The following is a 14153-nucleotide window of genomic DNA, read 5'->3' on the forward strand; positions in this document are numbered from 1 at the left end:
TGAAACCTCCATAAACTATGAGCTAAATAGACCTTTCCTTCCTTAATCTTGAGTGTCGGATATTTTCTCTCAGCAGTGAGAGAAAATAACTAAGACGGTGGTGTAGTTATATTTGGCCATTGAACGAATGTATTTGTAAGTTGAGTTTCATTTCTTTAAACTTTCACTGGCAGGTGTTATGGTTTATATCTAAAATGTTCCCCACAGCTTCATGCACTCTCCAGTACGGCTTTTAGTAGTGACTGGGTCAGGGTCGTGTGATACCGGATCATGAGTAGATAACTGGATCAGCCTACTGACTGGATTAACATAGTTCTGGTGTAGCTGAATAAATTTACTAAAGACAGAAGACACGCTTCAGGTGTGAGTGGCACCAACCAACAGGCTTGTAGCCTGAATGGAATAAAAAGGGAAAGGAAGGCTCACTGCTGCTGCTTCCTGCCTGCCTTAGCATGAGCTCTTTTTCCTCCGCTGTACTCCTCTGCCATGCCTTCCTGCCTTGTAGCCAGCTGATTATAGATTTAAGCCTCTACAAGTTGTGAGTTAAAATAAGTATTTCTTCCTTTAACTTACAGATATTGTGTATTTTATCCCAGCTATAAAAATGTCACTAAGACAGTAGGGCAGTTTGATTTTGGAATTCTAATATTTTTCATAGGGAAAAATGGATTTTCATTTACAGGGCAGAGTTTAACATTGATTCTGGAATCTTAAGAATGTTACTGTGAAAACAGGTGAATTTTCCTAGGTGATTTCACAGGTCTGAGAATTTAAGATTCTAGTTTAAAGCACTACATCCTTTGTTCCATTCCATTAATTACCCATTAATCATTTCCCTGTTTGGAAAGCTAAAGTAAGTTATAGTTCTGAGAAACAGTTAACATTGTGCTTGGTGACATATAGCATTATTAAAATCATTGAGAAATAAATTATTTACCAAGTAATTGACTTTTGCAACTTTTAGCAGGTAGAATTTTAGTTTTATTGCAAGGCACACAATGATATACACAATGTATAATTATCTTCTAAAAGTACAAGACATAAATAATATACATTATAGTAAAGAATACATGAGAATACTAGTGTACTTTTCATTTGGAGAAAATTACCTTAGGGCAAGCAGGGTTAGGCTCTGTGTGGATGGGTTTTCATATTCATGCTGAAACACCCGAAGGATTCTTGCTTAGAGAATAAATCCCATTGAACGGATGTATGACCTTGCCACAGTTTTTTCCTTAAAAACATTCTGATCTAAAGTCAGCTAATGTATTCTTTTATTTCACTCATTCATCTTAGGTACCTCCACTAGATGAAACACTTATAAATTCTGATACTAGTTGAGGAATGTTTATTTCTCAGTAATATATCACAAGAAGAAATCATTTTCCTAAAATATATGTGAAGATTCTTTGCTTTCTTTCCAGTGTTTTCAAACTTCGCTTCTTTTCAGTACTAAGCCTGGAGTTTTGCAGTAAATTCTTCACGTAAAGTAAGCTTCACACGTAGATAACGGTACTGAGTGCTTCCGCTTCACTCCTTCCAGGTGGAGCTGCGGGTTTCATTCCCACCACTGCCTCCTGCACGACTGGTTCACTTCTCTACACTGTCTCTGACCCTCTACAAGGTCCTGTCTTCCCGAAGTTGCTACCAGAACAGGAGGTAGAATTCATACTGAGTCGATCTAAAGGTCAGAGGTGCACAGCTCTTCTTCACAGCTCTTCAAGGGGCAGTGTCCTCCTTTTGAGAAGAACAGGAACATCAGGAGCTGGGCAAATCTGCGAGGCAGTGGGGCTGGGCATGACGAAGGGATGGCGATGGCGTCACTGCTTCACAGCGCTGTACAGACACTCACAGGTCCTGGTTCTCTCTGTCTCTCTGCCGCTCTCTTACCGTCTCTCTCTCACTTTCTTCCTCCCTCCCTCTCCGCCTTGCACATACTTTTGACAAAGAAATACATTTGTATAAATGGTTCTTCCTACCATAAGTGACTGACTTTATTATCCTTTTAAAGAAGTGTCTTAAAAAGGCATTCATTCACATTCTCTCTCTCCCTGCAGTTGGGAGGGAGTCAGCGTTCACAGTTAACTCAGAAGCTTGGAAAACACCACATGAGCAACGTGGCGAACCGTTTCTCTCCTTGGGCTACAGCTTTCTATACGCAGGACACTCAGGCAAAGGTTCAGATCCCGATAATGGCACTTAATGTTGGAACAGCATGCGGAACGCTAATTTAAAGTGAATGGTCTACTATATACAATTTCATTCCATGATGCTAGCGCTATTCCATTGTGGTTTGCTATTTCTTAAAGAGGTCTTTCAATTTCTTCTTTCAATAGGGTGTGTCCTTAGAACTACTTTCTATGTAGATATCCCTCTTGCATGACAGGCAAGATTACATGTTAATGTCAACCAATATTTAAACCATTCCTATCTACACTTAGTGACAAGAAGTTGAGCATATCTGGGAATTTCACTGAAATTTAAGAAATACTCAAAAGAGCACTATGTTTTTCATTAAGAAAAATCCCTACTATGTGGCCTTACACCGTCTGTGTTAGGTGCCATACAAACTTTGAAGGGAGACAAACACGATCACGGTAAAATTCTGAAGCCATATGTAAAACCTTGAGTACAAGGCTTCATTTCCAGAATGAGAGGTAACACACACTACAGAGAAAGCACAGAACTCAGATACAGTGATGCCTGAAATTATGTGGGTCTCCACATTAGATGCTCCTGTCAAATTCCAAAGGATGATACTCTCATAAAATAGAGGCTTAAAGATGGGTATTATTTCCACATTATCCCTTTCTTCTTGTCAGGAAAATTATGGAAAAAGCCATACTTTGAGTTTTAGGGGAATGAAGAGGGAATTTATAAATCATCTGGCAGTTGGAGCAAAATTACCCTAAATGTGCATGGCATTATCCTCAGCAGTTACATCCCTCACAGCAATGACGCAAGTTATGTCCAGGCACCCAACTGGCATAATGTCCTTACTCACCACAGATTTAGTAACCATCCTACTTGCTGCTGAAGCCACAAAATAATATTTTGAGATGTATGCAATCAGAATACCTTCTCTCTATGAACAGAGAGAAATGGTAGTAGAGATGAAGAAGAGATGCCACCAATCAATTAGCTTCTGCTAAGACTCCAATCTGAGAGTGAGTTAAAGGTTTGGGGGTTGTTAACACTGAATTATAAGTACTGCTGAACGATTAAAGAGTCTGAAAGTAATCATGTGGAGACTGTCCTAGAGATGGCTGACCTTACAGCAAGATGTCTTAGCATCAATTCTGTCAATTCCTAACAACTCAGGGGATATCATTAGCATTCCCTTTGGAAATTTCCAGGCTAGAAAGGAAGTCCATTTCTTATCTGCACATAGACTATTATGGACAGATGAAATTATATACACTTCCAGTGATAGTTAAGCCGTTTTATGCTTCTTGATATTTGGTACATGCTCTTTCAGAAGATTTAGCTGAAAAGCATGCTTAAAAAAACCCAAAAGATGTAGTTTTCAAAATATTAGGCTATGTTAGAATCTACCTTTTGCAACTTTAAGTTTACAAATGTCAAGATAATGTTCTATCACCCATAAATATCAGATGCTGCAAGACTGTGTCCAAGTCCTCCTTAGGCAGGAATTCTCACTGTACAGCCAGGTGAAACACATCTCCATCTAGCAGATGGACATAGGCGCGAACCCTGGAAATGTTTCTCCTTTCTGAGCTTAATGCTGTCAGTGGTGGACACCTGGAGTGGATATCCACGAAGCCCTGAAGCCAAACTTTGCTTTTTTCTCTTTTCCTTGCTTTCTTAAACGGAGCTTTGAAGCCAGGTGCATAAGGAGGCTGCAACAGCTGGGGGCTAAATCTAGGGAATGGAAGAAAAAGGCCAAGTCCTTTGTTCATCACGAGACTGTGCGGCAGCCTTGCATGGTGGCTGTTGGTCCTCCATCTCTCTCGCCTCGCTGTTTCCACTGACCCGGATTGTGAATGCAGCCTGCATCTGATGACTTCAGCGGATGAGATTTCTAAATGTAATGAAACTGTCTTTCCGTTTCAGACTGCAGTAGTAATCTGAGTTAAACCTCGATCGTTGAGCTCGTCTCTTCCTGTAGAGCTGTACGAAGACATCTCCACGGCTAGTCATACTGGCTTATTCACCCCGTCCCCATCCCTCACGTAAGCGGGATCCTGGACTGTGTTTCTGACCCGGCTCGTGCTCTGCCTCTCCATCCTCATCTTAATGGGGAAGCAGAAGTCCCTAAAGCACCGCTTGAAGTTTTCATCCAGGAAGGCGTAGAGGATGGGGTTCAGGCTGCTGTTGGTGTAGCCCAAGGCGATGCAGAAGTAGTAGCTGGAGAGAGCGGCTGTGCTGTGGGAAGTGCTTCCCAGGGCCTCCACAAGGATAAAAATGTGAATCGGGGTCCAGCAGATGATGAAGACTGCCACCACCACCAGGACCAGCCTGGTGATCCTGCGGAGGTTGCGGTCTTTCTCTCGGGAGCCGGAGAGGAGCCGAACACTCTTCAGGCGCAGGATCATCAGGGTGTAACAGATGATGATGATGAGGACTGGGATCACAAAGGCAAAGACAAAGACACAGATCTTCATGAAGAGGTCCCACCAGGAGTAGTCATCATCCGGGAACTGCAAGGAGCACTCGATGATATCCACATCTGAAGAAGCAACCAAAACCACAAAGGAAGCCTATTAGTGTTACACTTGAGACTGCAGAATGTTGTGACAATCTTTCTAAACCGCCCAGGCTGAGCTGCAACTCGTAATCCTCCTGCCTCAGCCTCCTGAGTAGTGGTGATTACAGGTGTGCACCATCGCACCTACCTTGCGAAGTGTTTTATTTTGATTTTGAATACTTTTGATTGCAAAGGTCTCATTGAGATGACATTACCTAAAGGAGCTCACCAAATTAGTAGTGGTGTCCTATCACACTAACCATCCTACCGCGGTGCATAAGACCATGCCACAAGGAAGCTGCCACTTACTGATAACATATACTATGCTGTAGAAAAGTAAGATTAACTGGCATCATGCCTTACCTAGCCCTGAAGGCTGATTCAATCTTGATGGCTTTTGAAAGAACTAAATGGTTAACTTGTAGTACGGGCACTGGTTTGCATTTCTATGTATTAACAGTCCTCCAAGCCCCAGGGCTTGGGCAATTAAAGGTAACATCTTCGTAACAAATGACTAAATATTTTACGTCTAAGTGTTGAATTTAACCAATACTAACTTAACTGAAAAATATTAACAGGTTTATGTGAGTTGATTAAAACTGATAATGAAATTTGTCTAAATATGGCCAAGTATTGCAGTTTAATGAACACAATCATACCCGTTATGATTAAGGGCAGTAATGAAATATGAGTAAAACTCTTAGAGAAGAAAAAGACCAAAAAGGGCTCCTGTTCTCCAAGCACTTTGTCCTCCTGCCTTTGGACAGTCAGTGAGCACAGAGCAGGTACCCCTCCTTCCTCTGTGGCTCGCCTTTCCTCACAGATGAGCTGGTCATGGGCAACAGTCTGAATATTATCTTTGTAAAGGTGATATTTTCTTCTGATGTAAGAAAAATCTGCTTCAAAAATAGTTCAAGATATATTTCTTATTTACATTTTCAGTTTCTCACACCAGAGAGGCAATGCAATATTTACATGTATGTGTCCTATTTATTTCACTTAGGAGTATGGTCTCAGGGGGCATCCATTTACCTAGAAATGTCTCAAAGTTATCCATCTTTATGGCTGAGTAGTACTCCACTGTATTAGAAAAAAACAAATCTTTTGTTATCCATTCACAGGGGGAGGGTGGGTGGAAGGGAAAAGAAAAAATGAGAAAAAAAAGGATAAAATGGAAACAATGCTTTGTGAATAAATAGGGGAAGAGGGGTTGAAGAGAGGGGAGAGGAATGGGAAGAACTAAGATATTTATAGGTAGAAATTTTCTATAATGAATGTGATCATTATGCATATATAAATTGTACCAGTAAACTTAATGATTAAGAATATATTTCTTTTCAAATAGTGAAAAAGCTATAGTAATAATGCTTACTAAAACATTTTATGATCTTAAATGTCCTTTAATAAAATAAAATGTATCTTATTAGAATTCAATTAAACATACTTTAAAATATAAAGGATATAGTCATTTTCGACACAATAGAAACACTCTTTTTACCAAACACCACATTAAATCTTCGAGTAGCAAATGAAATCTCCTGAAGTAACTTGTAATTTTGATTCTCTAAAATGTCATTGTCCAGTGTATTATTACTATGAAAACTATTCAAAATTAACAAGGATTCATTTGAGTTTCTCCTTTAGTGTTTATACAAAATTATTGCTTTTTTAAAAGAACCACCATTATCAAAGAGAGGAATATATTTATTAATAATTTTGATGGGTATTATATTAGAAAAATCTAGCCAGGCGTGGTGGTGCACACCTGTAGTCTCAACACTCGGGAGGCTGAGGCAGGAAGCTCGTTGCAAGTTTGAGGCCAATCTGGGCTACAAAGTGAGCTCAAGACCAGCCTGAACTGCATAGTGAGACCTTATCTCAAAAAGACAAAAAAAAAAAAAAAGAAAAATCTGAGTTAATATAAGTATCTCATTCTAGATTTTATTTGTCTATTAAAGCTGATAAATGTGGTTTTCTTAAAAGTGACAAACATGTACATATTGGTTTTATTCTGCTTAACTTTTTTGTTTCTGCTTTGTCTCTTTCTTTCGGTTGTCTTTAGCCTGAACATCACCTCAGAGGCATTTAAATAGGAGCCAGTCTTTTTCATCCTCTCCCTTCCAATTTATACACTAGTACATATTGCAATCACCCTGTTTATTCCCTACACAGAATCTGTTTCAGTCTATAATCACATGCTGCCTTCCCTAACATTTTCCTCTCCATCCAGAATGTAAACAACCTGAAAATAAGGTCCCAGGCTATATCTTCAACATTCAATCCCCGGCAATAGGGTGGTGCCTGGAATATACGGTGTATAAAGAAAATAAATTGTTAAATAATTGAACAAACAGGTATTATGTGGACATTAAGCTCCTGAGAATACGTGCTACTGACAGGCGTTATTATGGAGAAGACACCTGCCAAACTACCAAAGACAGAACAATGGCCAGTGTGCAATTTGGATGCATCTTTTAACTCCAGAGAACAGTTTCCTCTCAAGAAAACTGTGTTGCAAGTAATAGGAGCTCAATAAACATTTGATGAATAGGTGAAATAAGCAATGACAGCTAGTTTTATAAGACTGCAGGAAATAAATATCCAATAGCGAAGTTATAAATATTCTCAAGAAAATGTCAATGAACCTGAATTTGTATCAAGAAAGAAGAAATAATCAGCAAGAATTCCCAGTCCCCAATCACCAGTTTTATTCAACATTCTATTTCTGGAAAAAGTGAGCATCCTTGGCTTGAATTATCTTTCCAATCGCCACAGTTCAAAAAGGCAGTCTTTCTTCAAATACTGCACGATCTCCCCCCCACGTGGGGCCTGGAAAAGGTGATCTCATAGATGCTGAGAGTAGAACACCAGAGGCTGGGGAAGACTCTGGAGAGGGTGTGCGGGAAAAAATTGGTGAATAGATAGAAAGCTAATTAGATGGGAGGAAGGATTTCTGGTTCTCTGTTGCACAATAGGGTAACTACAGTTGACAACAATGCATTGCATGTTTCAAAATAGCTAGAGAAGTGGATTTTCAATGTTCTTACCATTAAGAAATGCTAAATCTCCAATGGACATCCCAATTATGCTCTTTGATTACTCCATAATATACATGCATTGAAACATCACACTGAATGCTACAAATACATACAATTATGGATCAGAAAATTCCAAAAAGCAGCCTTTCTTTTCCTTTTATATTAACACCAAGGAATCACGGCTTCCACTGGCACATCCAACAGTGCATGAGTCCCGTGCTGACCAAGTTAGACCTAATAGCCCAACTCAAGATTTGCTTATGTGTATTCTTTTTCATTAAGAATACCTTGGGTCCTGCTTGTACATATTACAATAATTCTTAGCTACTATAATAATGGTACTAGGCAGACACTATTCCCCAAGGAAATAATACATATATATATATATATATATATATATATATATATATATAATGTGTAAAATATCAGATTCAACATACTACATTCCTAAAGCAAAAATGTTGCCGTAAAATGGAGCCTTCACTATTAAATGAGTATTTGATAAACATTGAAAGCTAAGCAACAAGGCAGGACCTGTGAAGATCACTCTGTCAGAGGACTATTCTAATGTTTACCTAGTGCTTACAAACCAGGCACTGCTCTACCCACCTTAATTCAGCAGATCTGGAAAATATCTGAGGAGACGGGCAGTACTATTCCCCTGCATTGCAGGTGAGAAGCCCACGTTCTACGTAATGTCTGCCCAATGGCACTGTCTGCAGATGTGAGTTCAGGATCCAACCCTGGCCAGTTTGTTTCTTTTTTTTTTTTCCGGTACCAGGAATCGAACTCAGGACCTTGCACTGGCACAGGTAGGTGCTTGTGCCATTGAGCTATATCTCTGGCTGCCAGTTTGTTTTTAGAATCTGTGTTCTGTTTGTTTTTTGTTTTTTTAGAATCTGTGTTCTGAAGGTATATGTATCCTGATTCAACTGGTCCCTGAGTCCTTTCAGGGAGAATTCTTTATAAACACAAGGCTAGGAAACTACCAATGTCAGTCAGCTGCCTGGCTCCAGTGTGCAGAGATGATCTGAAATGCTCCTCCTGGCCATCCAAGATTCCTAACATGCAGTGCGGGACAACACTCCACAACGAATTCACTAGGCCATCACAAAGACCTTTCATCACATCAATAAAATCTATTTCAGAAAATGAAGAAGGGGGAAGAACAGACCCCTCCTAAAGTACTAATTTTCTTCCATTTTTTTCCTTTTGTGCTGTGCAAATCGCTCTCTGGCTGACATTGGTAGGTCTGCTCCATCACATCCGCCCATATGCATCTACAGCAGTCTCCCGGAGGAGCCACATCTGTCTTCATTTCCTCTTTCAAAAGGCTAATTGAAATCCATTTCTCTTAAGATGTTATTTTCTGACGAAGATCAGAAGGAACACAGTGGTTCAGTCTACAAGAGTAACATGAAATACAAAAATCGGTTCTTTACTTGCCCTGGGAAAACCATCTATCTTCTTTCACTACTTCGCCTGTCATTCTCACCCTCGTAGTGTACAGGTAGCGTCCGCTCCTGAATTGCAACTGTGGTGTACCAACACCTCAGCCGCGGAGGAGCTTCTTATCATTCATTTCCATTTGCTGAAGGTTTGAACAAACAAAATCCCGTGTGTAATTAGTCACGCTGTAAAATACTTCTCTGATGGAGAAAATCAGGCATTTCTTAAAATCTGCCCACTATCATAGCTTATCACTCGCTGTGTCTGTGCTAGAAATTCCTGTTACAGCTGTAGAGGAAAAATTCCTGTTTCATTTAGAAACAGTGGATAAAAGTCATGTATGTGTCCAAATCCATAGATTATACAAGAAGAATGAGTTCTGAGGTAAGTTGTGAACCTTGGGCGATCACATCACGTGAAATGTCCCAATATATGCTCAGCAACTGTCATACAATGGACACTACCACTCTCGCGGGTGATGCTGGTAGTGGGGAAGTTGTGCATGTGTAGGGTCCGGGACAACTGCAATACTACTTTCCACCCACCTTCCTGCAAACTCAACACTGCTCTCAAACTGCCTAAAGGCAAAGAAAGAGACGCTATGCATGCAGTATGCACATGTAGTATGATTTTAGAACCTGTCCTTTTGCTCTGACCTGGAAACTTCTTGCTACACATATTCAGTTATCTCCACTCACAGATATCACAAACCTCCCTAATGACCTGGAGCACTTAAACACCTGCTGGAGCATTAAACAGCACTGATAAAGTTCAAAGTGATTGTTCAGCTTTAGGAAACAGAAGGTGTGAACTAAAATTGCTGAGTCCTATTTTCAAAGTCCACATGTCTGGGGCTCCTTATTTGATCCTCCCCATGTTCTGAGAAGCAGAACATGAGACCGTCTGGGGATGTGTATTCTGATAATGTCATTTCCCTATTCTGTATTTAGAGGTGGAAAGGAAGACAAAATTGTTTTATTTCTCACCTTCCATGGATTTAGGGATTGTATTTCCACTGGGTTTGTTGTTCTTTTTTCTATTGCGATGACATGTCCTACTCACGCCTAAATCAACAGTTTATATAACTAAAAGTTACGTTTCTATAAATGGGATGAAAACGGTTGCTCTTACCTTCCCTGACCTTGGTGCCTCCAAGGACTATGGCAGAAATGCCGACAGACGATGACAGGAGCCAGATACAGATATTGATGATCTTTGCCTTCAAGGGTGTACGGAAGTCCAAAGCCTTCACAGGGTGGCACACGGCAATGTAGCGGTCCACACTCATCATGGTCAAGGTGAATATGCTGGTGAACATGTTGTAGTAATCAATGGAAATGACTATCTTGCACAGCACATCCCCGAAAGGCCAGGAATTCATCAGATAGACAGTGCTCTGGAAGGGCATGGTTGTAGTAACTAAAGCATCTGCCAAAGCCAGGTTAAATATATAAATGTTGGTTGCCGTCTTCATTTTTGTGTATCTGAAAGACAAGAAGGAGTAGTATTTCTTTTTGTTTTTCAATTCAAATCCATGAGGTAACTGGGTTTGCGACAGCCTCTGGACTATTAATTTTGCTTTTTCATTCACTTAGTTTTACATTAACATAAGGGTGTAATATGTACAAGGACTGTTCTAGACATTAGGGTAGTAGGAAAAATGGACAAAGATCTCTGACTTTATTGAATTTTCACTTTAATGATTTGCTTGAGAAATATAAATTAAAAAGATAATAAAAAGCATAGATAGATGAAAAGATGAACATACATACAGTTTTTTTCAACAGATTGTATGTAGTAGAAATCTTTATTTTGTGGCTGATAATTCATTTTAGTCCTATCCAGAGTTACTTGGTTGAAGCCTTCTAAAAGTATTTTTCTTTTACACATCATAAAACAAAGATAAAATATTTTCGCCTACTGGTTATTTGGAAAAATCCTTGTAATTATCCTAATCCTTGTAATTATGCTATCTTTAGAGAATACAAAATGTTTTCAACTTTTAAATAGGAAATGTCTAAGACACAATAGGTTCGTTGATTTTTGTTTGCCAGGATGGCACTAATTTGTCATTTCAATTGTATTATATGAATAAAACAGGCTGTTCTTCATTTATACAGGTAATCTCAGCACTACAGTAGATGCAAAATAATTCTCTTATTCTTGACCAACCTTGAGAGAACTTTAAAAAACATAATTTATCTCTCCTTTCAGTAGAGGGAACAGTAATTTTCATAATATACCAAAAAATTGCTTTTGGGTCCAAATTATTATTTATATTATAACATGAGGTTTAGAGCAATTCCATTTTCACCAAAAACTGAATTAAAGGGTTATTTTTCTTAGAGAATGCTTCCTCAGAACTTCATAGAGCAGAACAAATCCATCAGGTTTTCAGAGGCCAAGAAGGGAAATCCATGTTGATTACTGCCTATACATCTCAGGTTCATACACCTTAGCACAATTAATTCATCCATGCCCCGTCTAATATATACATTACCACATGAGCAACATCTTTTAACGTTCAGTGATAGAACAGCCCTGGTTTCCCCAGAGTCACTATGGTCTAATATGCAGTCAAACGTCCCTGAGTGTGAATTTCCTGAGCTTTAGTTCCTGCTAAATGAGGACAATAAAACCCAGCCGGCTGTCCATGAGACAGAAGCAATGGATGCCTGACTCAGCCCATCGGACGCAAGGTCTCACCTCACCTTCAGGGCTCAATGCCCTTCTTCCCCGTGGAGTCTCCCCGCCCGTTCCTCTCTCCTAGTTAGAGACGTGCTCACAGAGAGATGGAAAAGCACTGTAAGGACTGGTACAAGAGCCAACCTCTCGGTTCCATTTTAGTGCTCAGTTACTGAAATAGTTTATTTAGTCTGGAGAGTGACATATGTGTTTAAAAATATGTTTTTGCTTTCCTTTTCTCATTCAAGTACTGGTAAATGACCGATAAGTTTTAGAAAGTGGTTTAAAATGCCAAGGATTTATAGCAAAGACTTTCTAAAAGCATAAATAACTAAGGAAGTGCAGTTACTGAGAAAAAGTCAGGTGTTTCCAGTGAAAAGGACTGAAATGTGCTTACTGAAAGACTGTCTTCTTAAAAGTGTGATTTTATGTTTGAAAAAATACATCTTACAAACCTACATTCTATTCTTTCAACTTTGTACCCCCAGAATCCCTGATACTGGCAAGGATTTCAGCAGGCAGCCCCTCTGGCACCTTTTCTTCAATGTTGTGACTCTGATATTCCCCTTCCTTATGAAGTCAGAGTGGCATTCCTTGCTTTATAAAGTAGACCTTGGTTCCAGAGCTTATTTTTCCCTCCAAGAAACAGACTTTAGAGGGATCCCTAACTACTCCTAGACTCAGCTTCCCTACTATAAAATGAAAAATATAATGTTTATCTCATAAAGTTCCAGAGATAACTAGTGAAGTGCATCTGACCCAGAGAATACATCTAATTTATTTCTAGTTTATTTCATGTTCCATGACTGCTCCTCCTCTGTTATGTAGAAAGAACCCACCTGTTAGTGGGTACACACACACAACCATTGATGATGCAGTTTCTAGGTAATGTTTAAGGTTGTTTTTACCTAATTCAGCCTGAGTATAAAATATCAGAGTACAAATGAAGCCTGGAATTTGACTTTAGAGGAACATGAATGGAATGACACATAAATTGCCATAAAATATCTTTAAGTAAAATAAAACGTTAAATGATAACATACTCTAGCTCTTCAAAATATTTACAAACCATAAATGTGTAAAACTTTGTAAGACTTGAACTTGCAGAGAATTCATATCCTGTCATCAGGTCTCAGAACTAGAGATCTGAGCCTGTACAGTAAACGTAACAACCACTTATTTCAGAAAGCACCCTGTGCCGGCAGTCTATGTGCATTCCACAGACTTCATCTCATTCTGGACTCACGGTAACTCCACATGCCAATGTCAGTATCCTTACTTTGCAGCTGAGGCACCTAAGAAACACAGGGGTTCCTTAAAAATTCTCAGTGATATAAAGGGGACAGCCCAGGAGTTTGACCCCAGTTCCTGCACTGTTACATTTCTCTCTCCAGCACTTTATAACTTACAAAGACCAGTTTTTTACTTTCTTGTATCATAGTTGATTCTCACAACTGTCTTGCTAGTTGACTCTTGAAATTTATGTCTTTCTCTTCATACAGCTAAAGGAAGCAATCCCAGCTAAATTAGACGATTTGCGTTGCATCAGCAAAGGGGAACCTGTGGGGGGTGGGATCTGAAAGAGGTGCCTCGTTAGGGCACCCTTTCAGGGTCCTGACAATACGTACTTGTAAACCTACAACCACGGAAGAGGAAAACTTAAAGGTATAACTACAAGTAAGAACTAAACCATGAGTTCACTGAATACTTTTTTGATTGTCTTTTATGTACAGCATTAGAACAGATCCCATGATCATGTGAACCTAAAGCAGGACCTGCACCCGCCTCAGAGATGGTCTGGTTTATGCAATGCATCATGCAATGCAAAATGTCATGCAATGCATTCATTCATTTTATGTTCATTGGTTAAAAAAAAAAGCAAGTAAGTTTTCTTACTATGGTATGAGATAAAATTATTTTCTAATTTCTATTTTTCTATTTTTTTCTAATTTTTCTAAGCTCCATACTACTTTACAACAACCCATAAGCATTTCAAGTAAAACTGCACCATCTGGGCAAGAAGTTTTGGCTCGTGTGGCAAAGCTGGAGGTGGGCTGGCAGAGAGGGGCTGCAGTTTTTAGCGCACACACCGCAGGAGCACACGGCACCAAAAGAGCAAAGTCTGGGGGCCGTCCTTGCTAACTTGACAGTGTGACAAACCTGGAACCAACACAACGGAGCGCTGGATGAGAAGTGAAGGGCAGGCCGGGCAGAGGGCCACTAGGGAATTGGGACGTGAGCCCGGGGAAGAGGGCGTTTCAGAGCGTTACAAA

At 39.6% G+C, this 14153-nt stretch overlaps 1 protein-coding gene across 1 annotated transcript; it reads right to left on the reverse strand.

The window, feature by feature from the left end:
- Nucleotides 1-969: 969 nt before the first annotated feature.
- Oprk1 (opioid receptor, kappa 1) lies at nt 970-10675 on the reverse strand. Its single transcript, XM_005396062.2, has 2 exons — nt 10327-10675; nt 970-4690 (listed from the first exon to the last, which is right to left on the reverse strand). Exons 1-2 carry the CDS (start codon nt 10667-10669, stop codon nt 4158-4160), a joined length of 876 nt encoding a protein of 291 aa, XP_005396119.1. The 5' UTR covers nt 10670-10675; the 3' UTR covers nt 970-4157.
- Between the last annotated feature and the right edge of the window lie 3478 nt (nt 10676-14153).

This window comes from Chinchilla lanigera, unplaced genomic scaffold (genome assembly GCF_000276665.1).
Source record: "Chinchilla lanigera isolate Chin_1 unplaced genomic scaffold, ChiLan1.0 scaffold00053, whole genome shotgun sequence".
Lineage (NCBI taxonomy): Eukaryota > Metazoa > Chordata > Mammalia > Rodentia > Chinchillidae > Chinchilla > Chinchilla lanigera.

Excerpts from the sequence above, each read along its gene's own strand:
- Oprk1 (XM_005396062.2), bottom strand. The coding sequence starts at position 10,669 with ATGAAGACGGCAACCAACATTTATATATTTAACCTGGCTTTGGCAGAT. Across the intron at positions 4,691-10,326 it reads AGGCACCAAGGTCAGGGAAG|ATGTGGATATCATCGAGTGC; the intron begins GTAAGAGCAACC and ends TTGCTTCTTCAG.